The sequence below is a fragment of the Hypomesus nipponensis genome, chromosome 10 (assembly GCF_054491055.1).
Source record: "Hypomesus nipponensis isolate SF chromosome 10, ASM5449105v1, whole genome shotgun sequence".
Taxonomy (NCBI): Eukaryota; Metazoa; Chordata; class Actinopteri; order Osmeriformes; family Osmeridae; genus Hypomesus; species Hypomesus nipponensis.
Genome location: NC_140370.1, coordinates 8,968,940 through 8,996,687, shown reverse-complemented (window position 1 = coordinate 8,996,687; position 27,748 = coordinate 8,968,940). Strand labels below are relative to the sequence as shown.

Here is a 27,748-nt window from a genome sequence, read left to right as displayed (position 1 = left end):
CTTCCTGTTCCTCTCAGTGGAGCCGCCTTCAATGGCTTCAGGCTGCCTAGCAACATTGAGGGTAGGTGACCAATCAATGTCGGCTTGGAGGCCAGGTGACCAATCACACTCAGGGCAGTCAAACGCAGAGGGTGCTGTACAAGGTTAATGACCGTTCGGTTCAGGGCTCGGAACATCAAACCAAATGGTTGTTGTTAGCTGCGAATTGCAGTGCTGTTTATGTGACCCAGTTGTACTGCCTGGTAGAGTTTATGGGACATTCTGTATTGACTAGTCTGGTTGAAGGGAACTGGTGCAATGTCAACTGTTGTTCTAGAACATGGAAAACAACTGCTGAACTAGGCTCGTAACGTGCTTCCGTGACCATGAATTTCCAAGAATATGTGTTCTAGTTGTGTCTTTTTACTTGTGACACTTTGACAGTGTTTACCTGCACCACAGAGTGTGCCACTTTGCTGAGAGAGATCCCCCTCAGAGAGGGGATGGAACTGGGATTGATTTGAAATTGAGTGTGTCCTCAACCACAGAGCAGCAGGTGGGCAGGTGACAGCTGTTTTCATATACTATTAGGTTCTATCTATCCACCATAGAAGTATATAAGCATATATATATATATATATATATATATATACATATATGTTTACACACATATATGTATAGATATGTGTAGATGTGTTTCCACACACACACACACACATCCAAACAGTGTGGAGCCTGAGGGACATTGATGGTCCTGCACACACATCTTCCTGCCAGAGCAACAGGGAGCGTCAGAATGAGCAGCTGCTGCTCCTGCAGCACATCTTTCCCCCCTAGATGAAGGTCACAGGATAGAATCCTTAACTCTCTCTCTCTATCTGTCTTTTTCTATCTGTCATTCTCTATATCTATCTATCTATCTATCTATCTATCTATCTATCTATCTATCTATCTATCTATGATATGATGTAATGGTCAGAAAAACTATATTATGTTTGCATGCAGAGGGAGCGATATACAAATAATTGTGTGTGTGTGTGTGTGGTTGCTTGTGTGTGTGCCTATGCTTTTTGGATGCCTGCAGTTGTATTACCAGCACCAGCTCCATGTCCCAGTGTTAGTCAAACAGTCATTTATGTGACAGCGCTTACTTAACTACACACACTCCGTGTGCATACGCACATACACACACACACACACACACACAATCCACATCTGCAGTTGTGGAGTGTATGAGTTACTAGAGCAGAGACCTTCGAGGACCAGCAAGGCCATTCTGCCAGAGGTGGATGACTCATGCTTTAGTGCCATTGTGATGGCTGAGCGGAGGCTACAGCAGAACCAGCTCAGTGAATAGCCTTCTTGCTATGCATCATTTCAACATATTGCTCTTCGGTTTTGCCCCTTTCAGCCAATTGTGCTGTTTTCTACGATGAATAATTTGTTCTATTTTCCTCGAGGTGTCTGATTTGTCATTGGAAAGCCGCGTTGGTCTGCCTCCCTCCCTCTCTCTCCAACTCTCTTTCTCTCACCCTCCCCATTCTCGTTCAACCTCTCTCTCTCTCTCTCTCTCTCTCTCTCTCTCTCTCTCCCTCTCTGTCTCTCACTCCCTCTCTCTCCTCCCTCTCTTTCCGTTCTTGGTGTTTCCGATCATCTGTTTTTCCCTGTCTGTGTGGAGGGCACAGCCTATGCCAGGCTGGGTTACATAAGGTTCGGGCCAACAATGTCCCGTTCTGTCTGCGCAGGGCGACCAATGCCGCTCTCTGTGCCCCAGTCCTCACCACCATCTCTCCTCTCCTCCCCCAAGACCTCACTGTGTCACTGGCAAAACTCAGGGAGCCTTCCCCTCTCTCTCTCTCTCTCTCTCTCTCTCTCTCTCTCTCTCTCTCTCTCTCTCTCTCTCTCTCTCTCTCTCTCTCTCTCTCTCTCTCTCTCTCTCTCTCTCTCTCTCTCTCTCTCTCTTTCTCTCAGTCATTGTTCAAAGGCTCTCTGTATCTGTGACTCTTAGTGCAGGGTTTGTTAAGTGTGGGCAATGTATGTGTATGTTGGTGGCCGGAGTGTTTGAGTTTGAGCACAGCAAGTTTTGGCGGAGTGACCAGGAGTCAGGGTTAAGGTCATAACCAGTTGAAACCAGTCTCCTGCATGAGGTAACAATTGTGCTGTATTTGCGTTTGTCTCTGTAGTGAAAGCCGATAACAAGGAGAAGATGGAGAAGGCAGACCTTTTCCCCAAGGTGGACAAGACTGAGAGCAAGACTGAGAGCAAGACTGAAAACAAGACTGAGAACAAGACTGAGAACAAGACTGAAAACAAGACTGAGAACAAGACTGAGAACAAGACTGAAAACAAGACTGAGATCAAGACTGAAAACAAGCAGGACAAACAAATGGACCACCTTGACAAGAAAGAGAAAGAAGATCCACTCAAGAAGGTTGACAGCTCCGACAAGACCCAGAAGTCCCAGAGCATCCTCAAGGAGGAGAAGTTCGACAAAGCTGAGAAAGCGGAGAAAGCGGACAAGCCAGAGAAGACCGACAAGGACGAGAAGATGGAGAAAAAGGAGCAGGCAGAGAAAGTAACAGACAAGACGGGGAAAGCTGACAAGGAAGAGAAGGCTGGCAAAGGGACAGCTAAATCCCCAAGCACCAACGGGAGCAAACACCTGGCCAGTCCTGACAGTAAGACCAAGGTAGGCTTGGGAACAGGAGGGCGAGGCTCGGATCAGACAATGTTCCCATTCAATTCGATGCAAGCTGCTTCTGCCACTGTTACTTCTGTCTCCGGTGTGTGTGTGTGTGTGTGTGTGTGTGAGAGAGAGAGAGAGAGAGAGAGAGAGAGAGAGAGAGAGAGGGAGAATGAAAAAGAGTTTTGAGCATTTTCCCTATGTTAGCGGCCGCTCTGCTGATGTTCTTGAGTTGACTTGAGGATTTTATGATTTGTATCATTTGACGGTTCCCCTGATTCTTGACTGGACACCCCGCTGCCTGCCCACGCTCCCATGGTCATCTGTGTTTGCTTTTGGCTTCTTCTTTCTTTCCCCGTCTCGTGTTCTCAACCTCATACCCAGCCTGCTGCAGGGTCAACCAAGCCAAACTCAGCCAAAACACGGCCCACCTCCCTGTCCACTGACGAAGCGGCCAATAAAAAAACCCCAGTTAACAAGGCACCCACTCCCACGGCTGGGGCCAAGCGGCCTACCAGCCGAACCCCCACAAGCTCCACCCCCAGGGACACCAAGTCCAAGGTGAGTCAGTGCCCTCCTCGCCATAGAGGTGCCACGGCCATCAAAGGCATTGGTTGGCTCTTCCCTCTAGAAACCGACCCATCAGGTGATCCGACCTCCCCTGACTATTGGCTAGCTTGTGCTTTTACCTTTCCTATTCTCTTGCCCACACCTCTCTCTTCCTCCATCCCTAGGTCTCTCCCCTTTTCCTATATCCTTTCATCTCTTGCATGCTTGATCTCTCTGTCCTCCACAGCCACTCTCTCCCTCCATTTGGCTCCCTGCCTTCCATCGTCTTCTCACTCTTCTTTTCTCCATCTTCAGACAGAGAACGGCACAGCCGAACGTCGTCCCCCTGTGCCAAAGGCCACACCCTCCGCCAGAGCATCAACCAATAAGAATGGCTCACCAGGTAAGAATGGCTCACCAAGTACAAGAAAACCTGCTGGTACAACAATCATGCACCAATGATGCGTCCATGTGCAAAGTGAATACATCTGTATATTGTATTGTTCTCCATAGCTAATAAGACTGAGAACAAGACAGGGGAAGCTAAGAAAGCCAGCACACCCAAGCCTGCATCAGGTAACAACCACAGCCACCACATTGTCCTCGGTTCAGTTCCTTTCCACGTAGCTTGTAGCTTTGTACAAACTCTCAGACTTTCTTCTCTCCCTAATGGCTCTCTGCCTCTCTCCGTCCATTCAGCCACTCGCCCCCGGGCCCCCCGCACCCCCGCAGCCCCTCCCACCCCCCCTGTCTCTAACGGGGAGGCCAAGGAGCCCCGCAGGCGCATCACCAAGCCCCCCGTGCCCAAACAGACCGTCCCAGAGAAGAAGCCCCCAGTCCCCCGCGCCCCCAGAACCAACCGCCCTCTCAATGCACCCACCCCAGACCTGAAGAATGTGCGCTCCAAGATCGGCTCCACAGACAACATGAAGTACCAGCCTGGAGGAGGACGGGTAAGAGGGCACACAGCTGGGGAGGGGGCAGACATGGCCACACAGAGCACGATGCTACTGTGGCTGGGAGCTATGGAGTGAATCTGACCAATTACATTCCTGAATGATCCAAAACGATTTGAAATTGACAAGTGATTTGTCTCACAGTTAGCCGTGGGGGAACTGGTTATTTGGTTTAATAGCACTGTTTGAAATTCTCATGTTAAACATTTGTAAGATAGTCACGGACCCAGTTTGGTCTATTGTTAATCAATGTATTTGAACCAGGTCTTGTATTGCAAAGCGTGCCAGTTCGGTGGGTATAAAGCCTAAGTTTGCTTCAGAAGCCACCAGTAAACAGCCTTGTCCTATTCTCCACACTTACTGTATGTCAACCAGTGCTATTTCAGTATGGCACATTGTTATTAAGGAAATCAAGAACCAAGCACATCTCATTATCTGCAGCTCCTTCCCTCCTCACAGCTGCTACCAGGGAAGCATGCTTATCTTAGCTCACCCTTCAGCCCATCACGAGCGGCATTACTCTCTTACTCTCTCATTACTGCATGCCTTCATGCTTCTCCAAAGAGCGTTTCTATCAGTTATTCTTTCTGTTATTCTATCTGTTTTTTGTTGTCAGTCTAACTCACCCTCAATCTCTCTGTATCTGTCCATTCCCAAGTCAATCTACCTCCCTTTCTTTATTTCTCTCCATCCACTGCGGACCCTCCTCTACCTTCCTCTCTCCGTCTCTCTATATCTCCATCACAGACACCCTCCATGCCGGTCACTCTCTCTCTGGCTCCTCTCTCATCTCTCTATATCAGAGCTGACAGCTGCCTCCACACATCTAGCAGCCTGGCACCAGCTGGCGTTACCTATATCCACCAGCCAAGTGGGGGAAAACGAATTGAATTTATACAAATCATCACATCTGCTGTCTGCCAATGGCTTGGTCAACACTGGGCTGTAGACTGGTTTTCTCCCGTAGGTTGTGACAGTGTCCTTCTACCCAAGGTTGTCTGTCACCGTGAGGAATGTGAGAGGGAGTCACACAGGCAGACGGCAGATACATATCGCCTCGCCCAGTTTGCACACCAAGCCCTTGCGCCGTCCTGAACAGGTGTCACATAGGCGTTCACCTCCCTTCATCCGCCTCAGTATTCCTGATAACACATCAGGGGCACTGACCCACACCTTCCATTACCCTGAGTCCTGATTGGTGCTACTGAGCCATACATTCCATCATCCTGGTTCCTGATTGGTGCTAGTGAGCCGAGCAGCCCTATGTCCTGGTATTGACCCAGGGGTGGTTGTCTCCTCCCAGGTCTCCTCCAGCCAAGGCAAGACTGATGCCAAACAGACCGGCCAGGCCAAAGTGAGTCCCTCCCATCATCACTACCACCACGTCCTCCCCCCCCACACTCCTCCACCATCTGATTCACCCTAACTGGCACCCATCCACTGTCTTCACTGTCTCTTTTCACTGATAAATGTACTGACAGTGACACGCGCACAAAGACACAACACACACACACCTCACGCATCTACAGACAGACAGATGGACAGATGGACAGACTGCAGACCGACAGACTGAATTTCTTTTAAGGGCTTTATTTACACCTGTCGCTCCTTCTAGCCTTGTTAGAATGCTTTGATTTGAAATACAGCCCTCCTATACTGTAGCAGAACTGTTGTCACCTTGTTTTGGACGTTGTCACCTGGAGACCTGTCATTTCCCCTGCACTTCATTCCCTATGTGTGAATGAAGCCAAGCAGGACAAGAATGCTTCTGCAGAGAGACTGTGGGCAGTAGCTATAGACGCAGCATGGCATTAAAGCAGAGTGGCCAGTGGTTGTCTTTTAACATCTGTGATACATAAAACACATTTAAATGTGTGAGTTCAACCTGTTGGCTGTATGTGTGTGTATCTGTGCATACATGTGTGTGTGTGCGTGTGTGTGTTTGTGTGTGTGCGCTGAAGGGCAGTGTTAGTAGTGAGGCAGACGAATCTTGGCTGGGTCCGTGCGTTGTGGTGAGCAGCACGATGACTCATCCTCTCTGATGATGATACCTGCGTCATCATAGAGCCATAAACCCATTTACCCAGCAGGCCTCTCTGCCTACAGATCTAAACTCAGACACTCCATTGTGACTCCAAGGCTTTTTGTATGTATGTGTTTTGTATGTATGTAATGTAACACCATTACAATGTGACGGTGATAATGAACTCAGAAATTGAAAAATGCACTTGCATGCAAGCCTGTGTGTGTGTTTTGGTATTTATCGGAACCTTTGGTACAGATAATTGGCAATAGTCTCAAAGCCATTCATGAAAGCCAATTATATGTTAACACTTAGACTGCCTACTCCAGCTTTAAGTGTTGATGCTCCTCACCGAGTGCTACAGTGTTAACCTCCTCAGAGGCCTCTCACTCTTTCTTGCTGGCTGCTGCACCCCCCCCCCCCCCTCACTAACGCTCGTCTCTGGTGACCACCTGTCCCTGTGCTGCTGTGCTGTCTCGTAGGTTCAGATAGTCCACAAAAAACTGGACTTCAGCCACATCACCTCGCGCTGCGGCTCCAAAGACAATATCAAGCATGTCCCTGGAGGAGGCAACGTAAGTAGCTACGACACCCGCCCCGAGTCTCAACATCAAACCTCCGCCCCCGGCATCCGCCCCCTCACCCCCACCCACCCACACCCTCCCCCCACCCCCACCCCCAGCGCATCTGACTGACTGGAAAGACTGAGGCCAGATGGAAGTTTCGCCGAGCAACCTGCTTGATAGGTTGGGTGGAATGTCGGCCATGTTGTTTTTACCCATTCAGTCCTGAATGTCTGGGGGCTAAGAGGTTAATGTTGGAGTCAGGGATGGTGTTCCATTGTGGCTGTTTGCTCCATAATCATATACCATTGGACTTTACCATTTGCCATAGACACTGTACACGGTCACTGTACTGCAGGTGTACATGCAAGCTGTCTCCAACTAAAACTAACTGGGCTGAAGAATCTAGCTTTCTACCTGTCTTGTATTCACTCTTTTGCATTGCACGACAGTCAAACGTTTTTGGTGAATACCAAACCAAAACACGTTTTTATTGCAAACCTAACCTTGTCCACGTTAAGTATCCGTGCTTAACAAGTGAAAGTAAGTGTGTCTATAAGAGCTGGAGGTTATTAAAGCATTTTCCATGGTCCATTCTCCACCACAGCTTATAGTATGTGTGGCTGAGTTTTTTGTTTTTGTGTGTGTGTGCTATCTCCAAGGTCCAGATCCTGAGTAAGAAGGTGGATCTTAGCAAGGTGACTTCCAAGTGTGGCTCCAAGGATAACATCAAGCACAAGCCAGGTGAGACTATTAGCAACCTGATGGATGACATCCCTCTTTGCAAGACGCACTGTTTGAGGTGAAAGATTCATTTCAAATAAACTTGTACTCTGTTCTCCTTTTTTCTTTCCTGTTCTGTTCTGTTCTCTTCATTTCCGTTCTACTTTGTCTTTTCTGTTAACCCTCACTTTCCCCAGGAGGTGGCGATGTGAAAATCGAGTCCAACAAGGTGAACAGCAAGACCAAGTCCAAGATTGGCTCTTTGGAGAACGTTGGCGAAGAGATAGGAAATGGAGACAACAAGGTGGATGTTGATTCAATCCAATATATTCATTTATCATCCAAGTAAAAAAAGCCATGTCACTCATGCGATACTCATAGTGGTCGCAGGTACAGCTGGGTCTGTGAGAGGCATGCCCAGTGCCTTGAGAGGTTTTGTCCACTAGAGGTCATGATTGCCTCGGTGTGTTCCTCTCTCTGAAAGACTTCTCTTTCCGCAGGCTGAGGAGGTGCAGGAGAAAGCCGCGGGGAAAACATCCCCTCCCGGTGGTGCTCCAGCTGCACCTCCAGGAAGCATGACCAAGGAGAACGGCCTGAAGCAGGCTACACCTACTCCTTTTGCTGGGGAGGGGCTGAGGGACCCCCTGGGCATGGACAAACGCATCCCCGAGACAAGTTCGTACCTCTTCAATCTCAACCCCCCCTGCTGCAATTGTGTAAAACAGCCTGCATGCTGTGCTTTGAGTGCGAGGGAATGAATATGTCTTGCTATTTGTGTGTATGGACCTTTGTGGGTTGTTTAATCTCTTCTGTCTTTTTGTCTCTCTCTTCTGTCTTCTTCTATATCTCTGCTTTTTTTGTCTCTACCTCTCTGTTTTTTCCTCTCCTCCTGCTCCCTGCAGATTGAGTCTCCCTTTCTGAGCTTTGGCCAGAATGCACAGGCTCGCTTCCACCCACGGCGCAGACATCATCTCCCTGCCCACCCCTCACCCCCATCGCAGCACCTCTCTCAGTGTTACTCTGGGGTCCGCCAGCCTCCTCTCCCAGCCCACCAGACCCCCGTGCCCCCCCCAGCCCAGTCCCTCCTTCTCCCCCAAACCCGGCCAAGAGGCAGCCGCGAGGCAAACGACTGGATGCTCGCAGAACGAGGACTCAAGCACATTCCAGCTCCCAGGTCCTGCTTTTACCTCAACCATACACAGTGTCTCTTCTCACCACTCTCTCTCCCTCGTGGTATCTCTCTGTCCTAGTCTCTCCAGCTTAGTAGTGAGTGTAGAACCCACCCTGAGAGAGCAGCCACAGGTGTCTCCTGTGATGGTGTTCAGTGTGGTTCTGCCCCCCCCCCCTGGATGGCCCTGGCTAAATGTTGCAGTGATGAGTGGAGTAGAGGACCTCGGAGTGAACCCACTAGCCTAGACGCTCACTGACATGTCAGCGCAGAGACAAGGGAATCCCTGCCTGCATTAGTTCTAGCCTCAGCACTACCCACAACTGTGTATATTCAATGACTACATCCACCACACTCACAGTTTGTCACCGTACTGTAATGTCTAGCTCACCATAGACTCACAGCCAGCCAATGCTATCTAATTAACTGGTCTAGACCTACTGGTAAAGATCTGCCCTACTTATCCCTTCTAATGAGCGTCGTAACACTGTCCCTATGGGGACCCCAGAGGTTTCCTGAGATGTAGTGTAAACGGTCCATAATACTGTATATGGCTATTAGAGATGCACCCCTCCTTGTGAGCATGTGGGACTGTCATGTGATCCCAATGACAGGGGCTGCGAAGCCACGCCCCTGTACTCTTAGCCAATAATATGTTGTCTCGATACCCTCTGTAAACTCGTGACCCTACCCCCCCCCCAACCCCCCAACACCACCCCCCGCACACACACCGAAACAGGACTCACAACAATATGAACCTTGTAGGCTGTTTAACCAGTAAAATATTAAACATCTCTCTCTTAAAGAAAAAAAGAAAAAAAACTGTATTGTGTTTTACGTAATTTATTGTATAACAATGGGCTGTGTCGTTATGTTGTTCCATCGTCAATATACCCTTTCCCTCTTAATGTTTCACGTCTCTCAGAGAGCAATACAGCCGTCCTCGCTGAGGGTTCAAGATCCTTTGCTACTCATGCACACATTCATTACAGTCTGGTACAGTCACAGACAGAGACAAAGAGAGAGAGAGAGAGAGAGAGAGAGAGAGAGAGAGAGAGAGAGAGAGAGAGAGAGATGGACCTCCATGGTTACTAGACTGAGACTGGATGCCTAGAACTAGCAGAAATCAGAGTAAGGAAAGGCCTCCTCTTGGTTGATTAGTGTGGCTGGGATATCCCCGTATTAATGACCTATTCCTATATTCCGAGAGTGATCAAGACTGTAAAATTTGACCAAACTTTGCGAAAAGTTATTTGTAACTAATGTGTGGTAAAGGATTCAAATACAATAGAGAGACAAATTGAGGTTTTAAATTGAATCCCAGTTAAAAACTGGGATTCTTAATATAACACTGGAACTTTTGTAGCTGTCTTAACTACTGAGCTGTCTTAAATAGGATGCAATTCAACTGGCTGCTAATCTTTTTTCCCAACATTTATGTCGACAGTATTATGCCAGGATAGGGCACCACTGATTAAGCAAACATTCTTTTCTATTTAACCAATGAGTTATAAGTCATCCTCACTAACTAGCTGTAGGTTTTCTGACACAGAAGCAGGGTAGTTCAAACTGGATTTTGAATGACAGGGTGTACAATAATATGTGTGTGTGAGTGGAAAATAGGGTCGCAAATTGATGATGCAATTGTGTCACGATAAGCCGAAAGGCCCAAAGCCCATGTTGAGCTCTGACCACTCCTGCTGTTAAGCATGTTAAGAGGCACTCGGTTGCCTTTGAAGCACTGAAAGTTGGGCTCATGAAGAGGAAGACTATGTATCTCGCCTCTCCAGCCAGTGGGCTATGAAAAACAATATAGCATGGTATGGTGTAGCTGTGGTATTACTGTCTATCCAGAGCAGGAAGTGAACCGCGCCCTGAATCTCTGCTGTCCAACTCTGATACATGTGCTGGTGGCTGTGTTGTTGCACACTGTGATAATAGAATGCTGTATAATTGATAGAATAATATTATGCCCAATGATGTGCAGTGACAGAAAGAGTGAGTGATGGTAACTCTGTTTTGTATCCATTTCTCACAACGCAATAGTGATCCTCTATGGAAGTCCTAGATAATCAATTAGCAAGTGATTGACATGTCAAGAATAAAAACCAAGCACCTTATGAGGATACTGCACGATATTGTGCCCCGAACACCCCGTTTTGCCCCCATCCCCCCTCCACTGTCTCCGGTAATAAACCCAGAAGGGAGAGATGAACGTAGAAGATTTAAGCACTTTGTGTATATGGAGTATTGGTGATCAAACTCTTGAGTAGAAGTGAACTGTCAGTGTGATTGGACGATCAGATCTGTTCTTCTTGGTGGCTTCTTCTCTTTGGTCATCTTTGTAGTCAGTGATGGTATAGAGCTTGCTTGAGTTTGGTGGTCAACTGTCGTGTTGACGGTCAACTGTTGTGTTTGATGGTCAACTCACTTGCAGTCAGCTCTCCGTGTACCTGTTTGGAGTCACTTTGGTTAATAGACTGCTCATCCCCTCCAGCATTTCCCAACTACCTGGACCCACTTCACCATCCCCTGCCCACACCTGCCTCTAGTCTCCATACAGTCAATTGTAAATAGACACCTCACATGTTTTTATTGCAAAAAGGTATAAAAACAATGTTGCTGTCAGGGTTTTGTGGATTTGAGGGCAGCTTTCACGTTCATGAGCCCATTAACGGAGGGTATTTGTTTCTTTTCGGAGTCTGCCTTTTTTTTAAAGGGCTGAAGTACAAGAATGTTTTTAAAATGTAATGTATTAAAGATGCAAGATTATGAACATATGTATGAAGATTTTGTTCAGTTTTAGAGACCACGTTAAGAAATGACTTATTAAATCCAATGGGACTGACTGAGGTGTGTCAAGTCCTGTATGGGGACAGCGGACGAGACTAAGAATAGTCCGGATTCAGAGATGGTCGGTCTAAGAAAGCACTCTCTAGTTAGACTATAAATTTTACAAAACTAAACTGCTTGACAAAACTAAAACACTGATAATGGTTGCATACACTACAGTATACCGTCTTTTATTAAATATGTATCACGTTCTTGGTCAGCAGAGTGGCTATGAACAGAAACAGGGCCCAGGAATTGCGAGGTCAAAGGTCAAAAGTTGTGCTTTCACATGCGGCACCTGACACACCGCCCCCTAAATGTGGTGTAGACATCCCTGCCTTCCTACCATTTGAGACTAACAGTATCTGTCTTTTGGCATGTGGTGTACAGTAGTGCTCCTACACAGCAACTAGGAGCCTGTAGCTGTGTCTCTACTCAAGCAGAGGCTTGTCTGCAGCAGTGTGTATTCCATAAGGCACACCATAAGAGCATGTAGGAGACAATGGATCGTAGAGACATCTGTCATAGATAGAATTCATTGTTTTTCCCCCTTTGAATTGAGATGTAATGAATATTTGGTATGAAAGAGATGTTCATTGTGATTAATTGTTAACTAGTGATGTGAATATTAATCCTGAAATAAAACGAAAATCCAAACATATATGTGTTTTTTGTTCTGTGATTCTGTTCTCTGTTATTATTGTGAACAACATGAACAATTCCATGAGTCCATGAGAGTGTCCATGAGGTTCCACCTTGTCATACTCGTGCTGTTCTACGAATAGAGGGGAACATGCAGGAGATGCATTGATGCAGCTGCTTTAATCATACCAACCGGGCTACTCTGAGGTGAGCTCTATCCTGTCTGCTGTACCCAGACACACCCTGACTAGAATTTTGTTGACAGGCATTGTTTTCTTCTCTTTATCCTTCAAGACAAAGACAACTCTGTGTGACAAATTCCCGCCGGTTGCCAAATAACTGAGGAGAGCCGACTGTGTTGCAGAACAAAGTTCATTGTCAACCCACTGCCACGTGAAGGCACAAGTGACCATAACACCCCAAATGTCAGGACTGTAACTGAAGTCGCCTCAGTCTTTTCCCACCATAGTGTTAATAGTGCTCACATGTCCTGCTGCCTGACAGGGAGCACCTGCTGCCTGCTTTCAGACTCCCATCCTCACTCAGCTGTCCTTCAACATCGCACAGTATATGAGCCCAGGAAGGTCACTAACGGTTTTCATAGTGAAAGAAAGTGCATGATAAAGTTATTGATTGACTTCTTTACTTGCTGTTGGATTTCGTCTTCAAATATGATTCCTGACTTACTGTTATAGACAGCTGAAAGCCTTTAGGAGGCAGTTAGGTACATGAACTTGAATCTGTGAGATAGGATATTCTGACCAAGGTTACCACTTGATGAGATTATCAACCTGGCCCTAACAGTGGTATCTTCTGGGGGATTAGGCCTGAGTGGAGTCAAGATAGCACACCAGCACATGTAACTGGTGAGTTACCAGGAAACAAACTATATTACTAAACACATACTGAAATTATGCTGTTTTATGTTACATTTGTGAATGAAGTAGCCAGGCTACAGTACATCTAAAAACAGAATGGTAGCCATGTAGTCAAGACCAACCCAACCACTCACAGTGCTAGCTTCCTGTTTATTACATTACGTTGAGACCTTGTCCTTGTCAAACATTCTCAGCTCTTTTCTTAGCCATAAGGACAAGCTATTCTAGGCCCAACTCTTGGTGAAATGTTTCCATTCCCAGCTGTTGATAGTCCTTGTCTATGACTTTTATCACCTGGTATGGGTCAGAAACAGTGTGAGATATCTTGCCTCAATTAAGTGGGAAACTGGAGCAGGCTAAGGTTTCAGAGAAGGCTATTGTTAGGCTATATGTTTTTACGTAAGGGGTTCAAAGGTCATAGTGCCAGTTCTCTCCTTGTGTTTCTCTTCTCTTTACCATCAGTCCGACATTAAGCTGAGGCTGCTGGATCTGAAGGGTCTCCTGGGTTCTCTCTCAGGACCTTCACAGAAAGACTTTCTCACCGAAGATGATCCTTTGAACGGGCTACTCATCAAGAATCAGGAAGCTGTAGTTGACAGATAAGGTTGAAGATTTAGCCTTTTTGAAGAGTGGTTTTGTTACATTCACACAAAGCTTTTGATGCTCTGTATGTCATTGGAATATTGCTTGGATAAGTGTGTGTGCACTGGAAAGAGGCCTGGGGTGTTTCTCACATTCATCCTGTTTTGTCTCCAGCATATCTGCTGCAAAGACCCCATTGTGGAACGCAGCGACTCTTGATGGAACAGGGAAGGAGGTCTGCCAGGGAGTCAAAGGCGACTACCCGCTGTAAAGAATAAAGAACACAATGTAAGTTCACCATTTCGCAATCGTATAGTAAATATAATATGTATAATTGTTCTTTATTAGCTAATATAGTTTAAGGGTTTGTGTTCAGGTTGGCAGTTGTTAAATCATTAACTCATTGGGTCAATGAATTATGAACCCAAAATAAGACTCTGAAACAAAATCACGAACAATACATTAACTTTAAGTTAATTCTCATGAAACGATGTACCGAACAGGCTGAAAACCTAATGGCCTTTTAGGCCAAAGACTGCCTGGGTTTAATGGGATAAAAACAAACATGTATTTGCCCAGGGCCATCAGGCCAATGAGGCCATTTTTTATTTTGAACCCTCTACGGTGACCTCAATTGTATGCAGCATGGAAATACACTGACACACTAGTAGGGCCTGAAATGTTATGTTAATAGTTCTATATAAAAAAAGTGAATTTTGTGAATCTATTCCTAAAATAATAATCTTTTTTTAAAGAATCATCCATGTCTGCTTTCAAACTCTGAATATACTATGTTTGACTACCCACGATGTTTGGGGCTATCTCGTGGTTATGATTAGTGACCTATGCACTTTTGTAAAACTCTCTCTTGGAAGTCGCTTTGGATAAAAGCGTCTGCTAAATGCATAAATGTAAATGTAAATACTAACCTTGGAGCCCACAACACAGCTTGTTGACCTGAGACTCAGCCTTTCTTCATTTAGTATTTATTTACAATATTTACCGATTCCCATGACAGAATTGTTGGTCTTTTTTTGTTCAGCCTCTACCTCATTTTCAAGCTCTCCAGCCTGAAATGTTGTTATTTATGAATCACCAGAGGGGAGATTCAAACATCATTGCACAGCTATGGCTGCAGAGATAAGTAGGACTAAGACACTCATGCTGAGCTCTACAGTTTTACTCTGAGTAACAATAGTAAAAACGAAATCAGTTTCATATATTTTATAAAACATTTTGTATTAGGCCACTCAGGTTACAGCACATCTTTCCTTGATATGAAGCTTTTTGAACCTTTTTGGAGAACGTGGTTGATTGACACGCAAAACATCACACTAAAGTTCACACAAGGTTTCTCAAGGGATGTCATGCAGGGTGAATGTCAGAGGGACAATGGGACCACAAAAGGCTACAGCTGTCCATAGACAATCAAGGCTAGGTCAAGGTCACAGTACCTTTCATAGTCACCCTCTGTGGCTCTGTCCAATAAAGGCTGTGCCCTCAGCCTGGTCTGGTTGACATGGCATGAGTTAATTTTTCTTTTATCGCTGGTATCAGTGATGTTAAAGATAACCCTGTGACATTCCTGCTGGGTTGCTGGCTCAACTTACGGGCTTCTCAGTATCTGAACAACTGAAAACAGGTGGATCCCAATGCCCGTGAACTTCCAGCAAATGACTGAAGTTCCTCCATGAAGCCTGCCAAGTTACTTCCTCGATTTGTAGCTTGGTCCTGTAATTTTGTGTGGGGTAAAAAATGACACGTAATTCTACACAATACAAAATGAGCACATATAGAATACTAAACTGTTTGGTTAGAAGCAAGTCAGGAGAGTAACAGGGGACACGGTCAGCTGTAATAAGCACGGCTGAAGGACACCTACCTTGACTAATACTGCACCAGGAACGGTACTGGGACTATTGTTGGAGGTCCATGTTAGTCCTTTTGATGCAGTCATGCTTGTTGATTCAGCTCCACTTTTAATGTTCGGAAGAAAAGCTCATTATACACAGCTAATGTTGTTAGCCCAATTGTTTTCATTCAGGGCTGTGGACAATGAAAAGCTTGTCCAATATTGTGAAGATTTGTTGGTGTGAATTCCATATGAAGGCCATGTTCTCTCTTTTGTTTAAACAGATTAATCAGATGATGGCAGATGATCTGGAGGACAGCTGTCTACTCCAGACATGTTCTCTTGTGAACACATCAAGGTAAGGATGTTTGCCTTGACCTCAACATGAAAACATACTTGAATGACCGTTTTAATTCCAAAAGACTTGATTGGGTTAGTATAGGGTTAGGGATAGCTTATTTTCCAAATAAGTTATTAATTTCAATCTAGATAAGATAATACCAGGTGCATTGTTTTTGTAATGCTTAGATGTGCAGAATGAAACCTAATGTTAACATACACAATGGATGGGAGACTCACAAACTCATCATAAAGATGGTGAGGTAGCAAAAGCATGTAATGTACTATCAGCAGTATAGTGGTGGTATAGTGGACATTGTGCTAGTACAAATTGAAGGGCGGTAACATGTTGCCAATGATAACACACAGTCATGAGAGCGCAAGGTTACGGTTATATTCAAGTTCTTCATCTGAGAGCAGACCACAATGTCATCTCTGTTCACTCACTATTTTGAACTTGTTTCATCTCCATGTTATTACATTTCTCCTCTCTAATACGTGCCCTCTGAGCTAATAGTCTTTAATTAGATCTGTTGTGAGGGTTGAACCTTCCATCAAAAGTGGCTCCATTCTCAGCTGTGCTTTTCGTCCTTTGATCAGGGATCTGTCCTCTGTGTTGTCCGTCATGCGCCGCAACCTGACTCCTGTGGTCTGAAACAGGCTTCTATTATTAGTCCTGTTTGTTCTCGAGCAATTCCATGAGAACGTCCCGTCAGCGTCATTGCCTTTCATGTCTAGATTCCAATTTCATGTTCAAGATGACTTTTTCTAAGGTCATGTTTTTTTATGAGACGTATTCACATGAACATGTGAAATGTCTGTATGTTTCATATGTTTGAGATTTGATTGTGTAGTCAATTTCCTCTTTGGGATTACAAAAGCTGCCTGTGTCACCCATGTACTTTCTTTTTCATTGTCTCATTGACATAAATAGATGATTTTTACATTCATTGTAATTCCTAGATACTGTCCCGTTCATTACTATGAATAGTAATTTATGTGACTAACATGGGTGCCACATTGTTCCTCCCTTCAGGCCTGGACCACAAGGTGACTGAGGACCTGAGGGAGGGCTCCAAACATGAGCCAGCAGAGGAGAGAAGGAGAGACAGATTAAGGGATGACCATCCTCTGCACAAGTGCTCAGAAAGAACAGAACGGTGAGATGGTTTCATGTAAAAAGAAAATCCTAAATCATTTTTAACATGCTTCATCAGGTAGACATTTTAAAAAAAAGTCACAGTTCTGTCCTGAATGGAGGATAATCAAATCAAATCAAATGTATTTGTATAGCCCTTTTTACACGCAAGCATGTCACAGAAGGCTTCACATACGCCCATAGAACTGCCCCTCAACCAACCCTAAACCCTCAATGATACTTTTTAAATATTTACAGTTAGTAAATATATATAGTTATGTTTATCATAATTCTCATTCAATTGATAAATTATTGAAGGACTGCTAGATATGCTTTAGAGGACCATAAACCATTTAAAGAATAATGACACTTGAAAGCTGATGCAATTATACTTTATTCTACAGTTACTTGAATTCTTTAGAGAAAGGTAAGGAGAAGAAGACACAGAAGGTCTCAGAAGGTCTCGGATGTGCTTCACTCTTCATCATGTCCCTTCTGCAAAGACACAAAGACAGGGAAGGCAAGTCATTGGTAAGAAAGGGTTATAAGACAATGTATGTAGAAAATGTATTAAAAGACATCCTGGATTTTCTTATGTTAGGATCAAGAAGTCAGCAATGGGATACAGGCTATTCTTTATGTTTATAGTAATGTGTTGGCATGTTCCTATGGGCTTGTCCACAAGTCAGCAATTGCACTTCATCAACTAATCAGTTCACAACTTATATAAGCAGAATGCAGTAAATGATGATATTCTCTAATGGACAAATAAATGGATGTTTTAGAATGTTTCTGGTCTCATTTATTTGGCAAGGACTCTTGATGAATAAAATATGTCATGTTATTGTACTGAAAACACACTGGGGCATCAATGGAGTTTACTGACAATTCACTAAAAGAAGTTCCACTGACCTTGGGTCCCACATCCCGGCTCTTGGCACGCAGCTTGTTGACCTGAGACTCAGCAATGTCAGCTCTCTCCTCAGCTTCGTCCAGCTCGTGCTGGATCTTCCGGAACTTGCCCAGATGATTGTTAGCCTGCTCCTCCTGTTCAACACAAAATGCTTCATTGCAAATAGAGCACACAAAGAAAGACACATCTTGAATGTCTGAAGTCCTGTGTGACACTTACAGACTCCTCTGCAGCTCTCTTGTAGGCTTTGACTTTCAGTTGCAGCTTGTCCACAAGGTCCTGCAGGCGGGCCATGTTCTTACGGTCTTCCTCAGTCTGTGAGCACATATAGAATACATCATGAATTAGCAATACTCTCCAGAAAACTAAATGCTCAAACACCATGCAAGGCTGTGCCAGTCCAAGTAATAGAAGTGCAAAAGTTCACCTGGTATGTGAGTTCCTTGATACGTCTCTCATATTTACGGATTCCCTTGATTGCCTCAGTGCTCTTTTTTTGTTCAGACTCCACTTCATTTTCCAGTTCCCTCACCTGTGAGTAATTTCATTGAGTTGCGAATTAATATTTGGTGGGATGAATATGGTATTTGTGACCAGGTGTGTGTAAAAGGTAGTAACTAAGTAACTTACCCTGGCCTCTAGCTTCTGCATCTGCTTCTTCCCTCCCTTCATTGCGATCTGTTCGGCCTCGTCCAGACGGTGCTGCAGGTCCTTGATGGTCTGCTCCATGTTTTTCTTCATCCTCTCCAGGTGAGAGCTGGTGTCCTGCTCCTTCTTCAGCTCCTCAGCCATCATGGCGGCATCCGTGATGGCCTTCTTGGCCTTCTCTTCAGCATTTCTGCACTCCTGTACCGCCTCCTCCACCTCAGTCTGAAGCTGGGATGTATCGCTCTCCAGCTTCTTCTTCTGGTTCAGCAGGCTGGTATTCTACCGAGGTGTTTGCAATAAATATGAGTTAAATATCATTCAAACAATATTGTAACTGCTGCTGGCGCCTTATCATCTTTTACACACCTGTGAGTGCAGTAGCTGCACCCTCTCACTGAGATCCAGCAGCTCTTGCTCAGCAAGCTTGCGACCTCTCTCAGTCTGCTCAAGGCTTGACCTCAGTTCCTCCAGCTCAGCCTGCATCAAATTGTTGCGTCTCTCCACAATGGCCATGTTCTCTTTGAGATCATCATTTGCTCGGAGAGAATCATCAAGTTGGATTTGAGCATCCTAGACGACCCAAGGATGAACACATTGGTAAGGTACGGACACAATCCTTTCAGTCTTATCCATCTGATCACCTCGTGAGACTCAGGTGTTTTTTTTTCTGATTTACCTTGAGGTGAGCATGAACGGACTTGAGCTGTTTCTGGGCCTCAGCTGCCTGTCTGTTGGACTGGCTGAGCTGGATCTCCATCTCATTGAGGTCTCCCTCCATCTTCTTCTTCAGTCTCATGGCCTCATTCCTGCTGCGACACTCTGCTTCCAGGGCACTCTGCAGGGTATCAATGGTCCTCTGCAGATTTCTCTTGGTCTGCTCCATCTCCTCATCCTTTTCAGCCAGCTTGCGCTCAATGTCAGCCTTCACTTGGTTAAACTCAAGCTGGGCCCTTAAAATCTTTCCTTCTTCGTGTTCAAGAGAAGCCTGGGAGATATGTTTGAGAGGTTTTAGTTTCCATATACATTCAAATAAATGAACATATGATAAATGCAATCTAGTGTTCCTACCTCAGCTTCCTCCAAAGCTGATTGGATCTCACTTTTCTCCTGTTCCAGCTGTTTCCTGAGTTTCTCCAGTTCATGAATGCTCTTTCCTCCCTCACCAAGTTGCTCAGTAAGGTCAGATATCTCCTCTGACATGTAAAGATGATGCATTGTCATGTACTTGGTACGGATAACAAACAACAAACACATGACATTTCAAACCACCTCTGTCACATTTGTAGAGTCCTGAACAGAAAAATCCTACCTTGAAGATTCTTGTTCTCCCTTTTCATGGTTTCCAGATGATCCAGAGCTTCCTCATAAGAGTTCTTCAGCTTGAAGAGCTCAGTGCTCAAAGACCTAGCCTCCTTCTGGGAGCTCTCCAACTCACACTGAGACTCCTCATACTTCTGCTTCCACTCTGACAGCACCTAGAGTCAGTAGGTCCAACACATTATGCATGGAAGATCAAGCCTTGTTTCTATTTTAAAAAGGTATCATGTCAGGATCAATACCAGAAAATATGATTTACTTTATCAAAGTTTCTTTGCTTCTTGTCTAAGGCATTAGCAGCAGCATTAGATCTTTCCACATCCACCATGAGATCTTCAATCTCATTCTGGAGTCTGTGTTTGGTCTTCTCCAGGGAGGAACATTTGGCATTCACTGCCTCTACAGCCTCCTCAGCATCTTGTAGACGTTGAGCCAGCTTCTTCCTGGATGGAAATTAGATGTTACTGACTGGAATGATTTATTTACACTGTGTTCTGTTAACACCATAATGTACCATTAATAGCTGCACAGTCATCTAACAGAGAAACCTTTTGTTCGTCTTACATTTTAGAAGAAACATAACCCAAACAAAAAGCTTATCTGCTAAACAAATAAACAATGATCATGGGAGATTTCTTACATTTTTTTCATTATTTCAATGTGACAAATTCAAATGTCTTACTTGGCTTCCTCCAGCTCCTCTGTCCTCTGGATGGCATCAGTTTCATACTTGGTCCTCCACTGAGCCACCTCAGAGTTAGCCTTGGACATGCCACGTTGCAGCTCTGCCTTGGCCTCCTGTTCCTCCTCATACTGCTCCCTCAGCAGGTCGGAGTCATGGCGGGCAGACTGCACTGCGTGAGCCAGGGCATTCTTTGCCTGGAAAACAATAATTTTCCAATATGAATGTACAGATTCATCTAATCTATGAATGTAGCTTATTATGTACTACTTTTAGGCAATTCATATATTTAGCACTTCTGATACAGTAACTTAAGTCAGTATTTATCTGTCACCTTTGTTTCCTCTTCCAGCTGTCTTTTGAGGTCTTCAATTTGCTGAGTGAAAGATAGCTTGCCTCTTGTCAACTGAGAAACAAGAGAGTCTTTCTCCTCTAGCTGTCTGGAAAGCTCACCTAGAAGGTTAGAGCAATTGTGACATTTACTCAGTCTGAAGGCAGGAACAAACTGCACATGACATTTGTTTTCTTTGATAAGGGCCAACAAATGTACCATTTTCTGTTTGCAGCCTAGATTTTTGCATGCTGAAATCATTGATGCTGCGCTGGTTCTCTTCATATTTGGACTTGTATTCACTCATCTGGTCCTCCAGAGTTCTGCAAGCCTTCTCTAAATTAGTCTGAAAAAGGACATGTTACAAATTAAATATTGATTTCACAGAAGATATTTTGAAACACCTTATGCAATAAAAACTTTGTACAAAACCAATGTGGTCATACCTTAGACTTAACAATATGTTCCATGTTGGAAACCACATCATCAAGCTCCAGCCTGACCTCACTCTTCTCCTTCTCCAGTTTCTGCTTCACTCTCTGCAGGTTATCTATCTGCTCTCCCAGGTCAGCCATGCTGTCAGCTTGTTTCTTCCTCAGTGTGGCAGCCGTGGACTCATGCTGCAGAGTGGCCTCTTCGAGGTCTCTGCGGAGTTTTTGGAACTCGGCCTCCCTCTTCTTGTTCATCTCAATCTGAGCCGTTGTTGCTCCACCAGCCTCCTCCAGCCTCTCACTGATCTCCTCGAGCTCTCTGGCCAGGTCTGCCCTCTGCTTCTCCACCTTGGCCCGGGCAGCTCTCTCTGCCTCAAGCTCCTCTTCCAGCTCTTCAATGCGGGCCTAAAGAGAAATATCCATAATTTTGCCTGGAATTATGTACATTTTATTGAACACACTTAAGACCTTTTGTTTTCAAAGTGATTAATTACCTGAAACTCTTTCAGTTTCTTTTGAAGCTGGATTCCGACTACTTGCTCATCTTCTATTTTACTGTTGAGTTGACTGACTTCAAAGTCTTTTCTGTGGGGGAGGGGATTTATTATATTTAAAGAAATTGGGGGTTGAAATGTTGGTGAAATGTTTGAATATAAATTGCATACTTTTTAAGACGTTCTTCAAGTTGTTGTTTATCATTCTCCAGGTCCATTAGGCTTTCCTGGGTCAACTTCAAGTCCCCCTCTAGCTTTCTCTTAGCTCTCTCAAGGTCCATACGAACCTTCTTCTCTTGCTCCAGAGAACCTTCAAGCTGAGGAAGATTAAAAGTGGCTCAGAAACATAGAATAGGATGTCTATGAATGCATGTTTTTGATGTTTCTAAATTGACATGACAGGACTCACATCATCAACTTGTTGCTCCAGCTTAGCCTTGGCCTTGGTCAGAGTGTTGACTTTGTCTTCTTCACTCTGCAGGTCGTCCAGTGTTTGCTGATGAGCTTCCTGCAAAGCTTTCTTCTCCTTAGTCAGCTTGGCGATGATTTCTTCCAGAGCAGCCATTTCCTCAGTCAGATTCTTCACCTGTAAACAAAGATGTTGAGCAACCAGAAGATGGAGACATGTTTTTGTTTTCAAAACCACGCAACAAATCAAAGATTGATCTGACCTTGTTCTCAGTGGCATGTTTCTCCTTCTCCACTTTGGCCAAGGTAAGTTCCAGATCATCAATGTCCTTCTTCAACTCAGAACATTCATCCTCCAGCTTCCTCTTCTTAGCAGTGAGCTCTGCATTCATCTCCTCCTCATCCTCAAGTCTCTCTGTCAGCTCTTTAGCTTTGGCCTCCATCTGTATCTTGTTCTTAATCAGCCCCTCACATCTCTCCTCAGCATCACCAAGGTTGTCTTGCTCCTGCCAAACAATTTGTAAATATTTAATACTAGACTCATAAAAACACCAGAACAATTTAGAAATGAAGCCTGTTCAAGCTTACCGCCTGGACTTGCAGCTGTAGGTCATTCTTCTCTTGGAGAAGAGAGACCATTTTTTCCTCAAGTTCCTTCCTGCGGGTCTCTGACTTTGCATAGGCCTCTTTCAGCTTCAGGAACTCGTCCTTCATGTTGGCCATCTCCTTTTCTGACTCAGCTGATTTCAGCAGAGGCTTGATCTTGAAGAAGAGCTTCATCCAGGGCCAATTCTTGACCCCCATGAAGGCTCGCACATTCCATTGGATGACAAGCAATGCATCCCTGTAAAAATGTATATTCAATGATATAGATGTATATTCAATGATATAGACATAAAACATAGCACCCTTAGGTAAGTCAATCTGTTGCAAAGGTTTGTTCATCATTTGTCTGACCTGCGCTCGACAATCTTTTGGAATTCAATTCTTGCAAGTAGACCTCGAGATCTTGACTGGACTCCAGTGATGATGAGTGACAAACGGTCGTCTCGCATCTCCTCCAGAGTCCCCAGAAGTCCAGCCTTAAAGAACACCTTGAAGAGATTTCCAAGACAGAATATTAACAACAGTAAATTAACATACTTTAAAAGATTCCTTTTAGAGATTATTATTTTGAAATTAATTTGTTTTACCTTAGTGTGTCCAAACTTGTATTGACTGTGGTCTATATCCAGAGATCCCAGAAGTTTCTCTGCTCCTTTTTTGCTGTCAATGAACTGACCCTCAGGGATAGCAGCAGGATTCAGGATACGGTATCTGTCATACATGAAGCATCTGTTAGTCCTAATCTTTAAACTCCTTGTTTCAAAAGAGCAATTGCAAAAGGCAATCTAAACCTCTGTTTGAAGTCTCCATAGAGGATCCTGTTGGGGAAGCCCTTTCTGCAGATCCTGATGCCTTCCAGGACACCGTTACAGCGCAGCTGGTGCATCACCAGAGGATTCTCCATGGCCCCAGGAGTCTTGGTCTCATTGGGGATGATGCAGCGCACAAAGTGAGGGTGAGTCGACCTCAAGTTGGTCATCAGCTTGTTGAGGTTCTCCTGTAGTAACAATAATGTTCTGTCTTAGACTTAAAATGAACATATTTCACAATACAATAGCAATCCATTGCCCCTTTGTAGGCCCCTTCCTAATATGTTGTGGTTTTAGATTAGCAATATCATGTTGTACTCACCCTGTGCAAGGCAGACACTGTCTGAAATGAGGAACCCTTTTTCTTACTTCCCTTGCCCTTTCCAGCATCACCTGTCATGGATGACGTATCATGTCATGAAAATGCAGTCAAGTTTTACAGACAATGTGGCAATTATGTGGTTGTGACTTACTTGCTTCTGATCCAGCATAATTTGCAAAAAGGACCCCAAGCAACTTGACAGTAGATTTTTGGTACAGTCCAACAACGGTCTCATTAAGAGGATCCTTGTTCTTCACCAGCCAGTTACCGATGTTGTAATCAACAGTGCCAGCATAGTGAACCAGGGAGAAATGGGCCTCTGGTCTCCCCTTGATAATCCTGGGCTTCTGGAAGTTGTTGGATTTGCCCAGGTGGTTGTCATAAAGTTTGGCTTTGAAGGTAGCATCACTGGCCTTGGGGAACATGCACTCCTCTTCAAGGATGGACATGATACCCATGGGCTGAAATAGAAAGATGAATTGTTCACACAATTAATTAATACTAAACACACTCAGACTGTTTACATTGTCTTGTACACGCCAAAAATCTCACCTTCTCAATAAGGTCAATGCAAGCCTGCAAGTCCATACCAAAGTCAATGAATGTCCACTCAATTCCCTCTTTCTTGTACTCTTCCTGCTCCAGCACAAACATGTGGTGGTTGAAAAACTGTTGCAGTTTCTCATTGGTGAAGTTGATGCAGAGTTGCTCAAAGGTGTTGAACTGCAAAAGGAAGTACATATTAAGTATAACAAACATCACGTACGTAATAACTATATTTATGAGGCAAAACATACAGTATTATAAGACATTCAGGTTGCTAGAACTTACATCAAAAATCTCAAAACCAGCAATGTCCAGCACACCAATAAAATACTGGCGTGGCTGCCTGGTGTCCAGGGATTGGTTTATCCTCACCACCATCCAGAGGAACATCTTCTCATACACTGACTTGGACAGTGCACCGATGGAGTAGTTCACCTTTGAAGGACATACAAATATCACAGAACCTTTTTTAGATTACATGTATCCATATTTATCCCTAAAGAGATATTTAGAACTAATTATGAAAGGTCATGACGAGAGCAAGTCAAAAGATTTTTGATTCCTTTTTTCAGGATTACCTGTTGGACACTCTGTCCCTTGGTGACCCACTCATTCCCTACTTTGACCCTTGGATGACAGAGACCCTTAATGAGGTCAGCAGAGTTGAGGCCCATCAGATATGCAACTTTGTCAGCATCTGGAGACAGACAATACAATTCACAGTGAAGTCTGCCTTGCCTCTGGAAGTTATGACATGGTCCACTCTGAAATGTATCAAGGAACATCTCTCACCCTCTGTGCCATCAGCCTCTGCCTGTTCCTCACGCTGCTTCTGCTTGAACTTCATGTTTCCATAGTGCATAATGGCACCAGTCATCTTGTAGATGCCATTCTTCTCTTCTTGAGTGAACCCCAGCACATCAAAGGCATCCTGTGAAAGACACAGTGTCAATTATACCAACAAAGCATTGCTAACAGCTTCTAACATCAGTTTCTAACATCATTTCTAACAACTTAACTTACATCAGTGGCTATTAGCTCCTCTGCGTCATTGATGGATTGTACAGTGGTCTCTCCTTGGGATATGAAACCATAGTCGTACGGGTTGTTGGTGATGAGTAGCATCTCTGCAAAACAAAACCAAAAGGTCCCATTTTCATCTGAATGCTATAACAAAGTTGCTATTTAAGTTTTTTTTATACCTTGTAGTATTCACAATTTACCTAGCAATTCTGGCTTTTTTTGGGACAGGATCTGGTAGAAAATGTGGTAGTCTCTCTCAGCCTTGAGCTGGAAAGTCACACGGGACTTCTCCAACAGATCTGGTGTGGCAACATATGTAAATGTTAAAGACTGTTCTCCATCAGAGACTGAAAGGTATGAAACTTAATGGAAGCATGTGCACCCTTACATGTCTCAATATCAGCAGAAGCCAGCTTTCCACTTGCTGCAAAATGGATTCTGATGAACTTTCCCTAAAAAGTAACAGTCAACTATATTAATTTGGGCAATATGAATCAGACTTTTGGGCAAACATGATTGAACAAATATGATTGAACTTATCTCTGTTCTATTTTGTCAGCATCAATCAGAATGCCTGATAGACAGTTCAAAATCTTTATAATTATCATTTATGTCAATGATCAACTTCCCAATCAGAAACTTACAAATCTCGAAGAGTTGTCATTCCTGATGGTCTTGGCGTTACCAAAGGCCTCCAGAGCTGGGTTGGCCTGAATGATTTGATCCTCCAGGGTCCCCTGAAACAAATAGAAGATGGCAACATGTGATTGCAATCCTCCAAGTAGGCTACAGTGTTTTTAGATAGCAAATGATGTGTGCTCTATTAGAGTTTCTGATGGAAACCTTTTTCTCAGATCCAGTATCCTTCTTCCCTCCTGCAGCTGCAATGCTGGCAAAGTATTGAATGACTCTCTTGGTGTTGACAGTTTTCCCAGCACCGGATTCTCCACTGAGGACACAAATACATTTAAGGTTACTTAAAGAAGAAAATAAATAATGCTCATTTAAAATGCCAGGCATTAACACCATTTTACATTTAGTCAACACCAAAATAAAAGAGATGCACATAGATGCTCAAAACAAACCTGTTGAGTTATTGAGTATTTCCAGAACTACTGAACGGTACTCACGCTACAATCTGCTGTTTTGATGTTTACACCTGACATATACAAGTACATCCTCTATGTAAACGGTAGCACTAATAGTCACTGTATTTGTACCCTTCATCACAAAAAATGTTGCAGATCACTTATTGATGCTCATCCTTCAAGGTATCTGTTTTGGTTTGTGTAGTCAAAAGTTTTTTTCCGTATAAACATACACAGTATTTTTATCAGTTTTATATATCACATCTCCATCCATACATTAACTAGGATGGTTACTGGCTGAAACCAATGGTAAAAACTGAGTTACATTTAGTCATTTAGCAGACGCTCTTAGTTACAGTTACAGTAAAAAAAAAAGTAATACCTACAGGAGGAGAGATTATAGTGGGGGGAGGGGGGGAATAAATGACTCACGTGATGAGAATGGATTGGTTCTCCCTGTCTGAAAGTAAAATATGGAGCTGGTCAAATACCAATTAATAATACCAGGCTCACTTTAGTTATACTACTGTTGAAAAATAAGCAATTTGGTAGCATGATTATCCTTGGTAGCACATTTTCTTACCTGTCAGCATGTACTGATAAGCATTGTCAGAGATGGAGAAGATGTGAGGAGGAGCTTCAGCCCTCTTCTTTCCTCTGTAGGCTTCCACCACCTCCTGGTTGTAGACTGGCAGCCATTTGTAGGGGTTGACAGTCACGCAGAACAGCCCAGAGTAGGTCTGCAGAAAATAGGGAAAAGTTCAACACTATTGTTGGGGATGAACTGATGTTGCATTGTCTTTCAAGGATGTCATTTTTGGGGGGTAAGACTCAACAGCTATGTTATTCTAATTCACAGTGTGTGGAGTATCAGAAAATACAGTCAGTGTTTCGATACTCACGTAGATCATCCATGCTGCATAACGCTCTTTGAGGTTAAACAGCACAGCAGGCTCATGGAGGAAGGTGAACATGGCCATGTCTTCAATTTTATCAAACTTTGGCGGATTTTGAGGATGGACATCACACTCCTTCACGGTCACAGTCTGCAAATGTATTCAAAAGATCATTGTTAAGGGCACTTGCCTAACCCTTAAGTATAAATTAATTAGTGCTGTTGGCCAATTAAAGTCTTGAAGATTTAGATCCAGGTAAAAGTTATTGACATTTATTGCAGTTTATTTAAAGAGGATGCACGAGTGACGATCATTTTAGTTTGAGTG

General features: G+C 44.1%; 2 protein-coding genes and 2 long non-coding RNA genes across 5 annotated transcripts in view; 3 read left to right on the top strand and 1 right to left on the bottom strand.

The window, feature by feature from the left end:
• The window catches only part of map4l (microtubule associated protein 4 like), a 29,920-nt gene extending 17,785 nt beyond the window's left edge, over positions 1 to 12,135 (top strand). Inside the window, exons 6-16 of the mRNA XM_084708449.1 lie at positions 2,163 to 2,668; positions 3,047 to 3,223; positions 3,527 to 3,614; positions 3,725 to 3,787; positions 3,911 to 4,164; positions 5,471 to 5,521; positions 6,673 to 6,765; positions 7,416 to 7,497; positions 7,674 to 7,780; positions 7,977 to 8,151; positions 8,379 to 12,135. Of these exons, the coding sequence (XP_084564575.1) occupies positions 2,163 to 2,668; positions 3,047 to 3,223; positions 3,527 to 3,614; positions 3,725 to 3,787; positions 3,911 to 4,164; positions 5,471 to 5,521; positions 6,673 to 6,765; positions 7,416 to 7,497; positions 7,674 to 7,780; positions 7,977 to 8,151; positions 8,379 to 8,383 (1,601 nt within the window). The 3' untranslated portion in view covers positions 8,384 to 12,135. The remainder of the gene's footprint in view (positions 1 to 2,162; positions 2,669 to 3,046; positions 3,224 to 3,526; positions 3,615 to 3,724; positions 3,788 to 3,910; positions 4,165 to 5,470; positions 5,522 to 6,672; positions 6,766 to 7,415; positions 7,498 to 7,673; positions 7,781 to 7,976; positions 8,152 to 8,378) is intronic.
• An 834-nt stretch (positions 12,136 to 12,969) lies between these two features.
• LOC146271530 (uncharacterized) lies at positions 12,970 to 17,698 on the top strand. Of its 2 annotated transcripts, XR_014767088.1 has the most exons (6): positions 12,970 to 12,984; positions 13,459 to 13,600; positions 13,753 to 13,866; positions 15,715 to 15,788; positions 16,806 to 16,929; positions 17,312 to 17,698. It is a non-coding gene; the product is annotated as an uncharacterized LOC146271530 (long non-coding RNA). The 2 variants fall into 2 exon arrangements; XR_014767087.1 differs by lacking the exon at positions 12,970 to 12,984 and having other exon boundaries at positions 13,445 to 13,600.
• LOC146271529 (myosin-7-like) overlaps positions 17,284 to 27,748 on the bottom strand; it is an 11,289-nt gene continuing 824 nt past the window's right edge. The window contains exons 4-39 of the mRNA XM_084706648.1: positions 27,428 to 27,571; positions 27,109 to 27,265; positions 26,958 to 26,985; positions 26,281 to 26,386; positions 26,082 to 26,174; positions 25,826 to 25,889; positions 25,638 to 25,736; positions 25,438 to 25,541; positions 25,207 to 25,345; positions 24,993 to 25,111; positions 24,700 to 24,849; positions 24,421 to 24,591; positions 24,020 to 24,329; positions 23,869 to 23,939; positions 23,529 to 23,734; positions 23,325 to 23,448; positions 23,089 to 23,225; positions 22,720 to 22,975; positions 22,395 to 22,637; positions 22,133 to 22,309; positions 21,895 to 22,040; positions 21,724 to 21,814; positions 21,245 to 21,634; positions 21,018 to 21,144; positions 20,802 to 20,920; positions 20,468 to 20,664; positions 20,045 to 20,228; positions 19,778 to 19,943; positions 19,537 to 19,661; positions 19,145 to 19,453; positions 18,835 to 19,038; positions 18,451 to 18,747; positions 18,248 to 18,352; positions 18,040 to 18,135; positions 17,820 to 17,954; positions 17,284 to 17,402 (exon numbers count right to left, since the gene is read on the bottom strand). Coding sequence (XP_084562774.1) covers positions 17,382 to 17,402; positions 17,820 to 17,954; positions 18,040 to 18,135; positions 18,248 to 18,352; positions 18,451 to 18,747; positions 18,835 to 19,038; positions 19,145 to 19,453; positions 19,537 to 19,661; positions 19,778 to 19,943; positions 20,045 to 20,228; positions 20,468 to 20,664; positions 20,802 to 20,920; positions 21,018 to 21,144; positions 21,245 to 21,634; positions 21,724 to 21,814; positions 21,895 to 22,040; positions 22,133 to 22,309; positions 22,395 to 22,637; positions 22,720 to 22,975; positions 23,089 to 23,225; positions 23,325 to 23,448; positions 23,529 to 23,734; positions 23,869 to 23,939; positions 24,020 to 24,329; positions 24,421 to 24,591; positions 24,700 to 24,849; positions 24,993 to 25,111; positions 25,207 to 25,345; positions 25,438 to 25,541; positions 25,638 to 25,736; positions 25,826 to 25,889; positions 26,082 to 26,174; positions 26,281 to 26,386; positions 26,958 to 26,985; positions 27,109 to 27,265; positions 27,428 to 27,571 — 5,610 coding nt within the window. The 3' untranslated portion in view covers positions 17,284 to 17,381. The remainder of the gene's footprint in view (positions 17,403 to 17,819; positions 17,955 to 18,039; positions 18,136 to 18,247; positions 18,353 to 18,450; positions 18,748 to 18,834; positions 19,039 to 19,144; positions 19,454 to 19,536; positions 19,662 to 19,777; positions 19,944 to 20,044; positions 20,229 to 20,467; positions 20,665 to 20,801; positions 20,921 to 21,017; positions 21,145 to 21,244; positions 21,635 to 21,723; positions 21,815 to 21,894; positions 22,041 to 22,132; positions 22,310 to 22,394; positions 22,638 to 22,719; positions 22,976 to 23,088; positions 23,226 to 23,324; positions 23,449 to 23,528; positions 23,735 to 23,868; positions 23,940 to 24,019; positions 24,330 to 24,420; positions 24,592 to 24,699; positions 24,850 to 24,992; positions 25,112 to 25,206; positions 25,346 to 25,437; positions 25,542 to 25,637; positions 25,737 to 25,825; positions 25,890 to 26,081; positions 26,175 to 26,280; positions 26,387 to 26,957; positions 26,986 to 27,108; positions 27,266 to 27,427; positions 27,572 to 27,748) is intronic.
• The window catches only part of LOC146271528 (uncharacterized), a 16,539-nt gene continuing 11,830 nt past the window's right edge, over positions 23,040 to 27,748 (top strand). The window contains exon 1 of the long non-coding RNA XR_014767090.1: positions 23,040 to 23,692. This is a non-coding gene — a long non-coding RNA (uncharacterized LOC146271528). The remainder of the gene's footprint in view (positions 23,693 to 27,748) is intronic.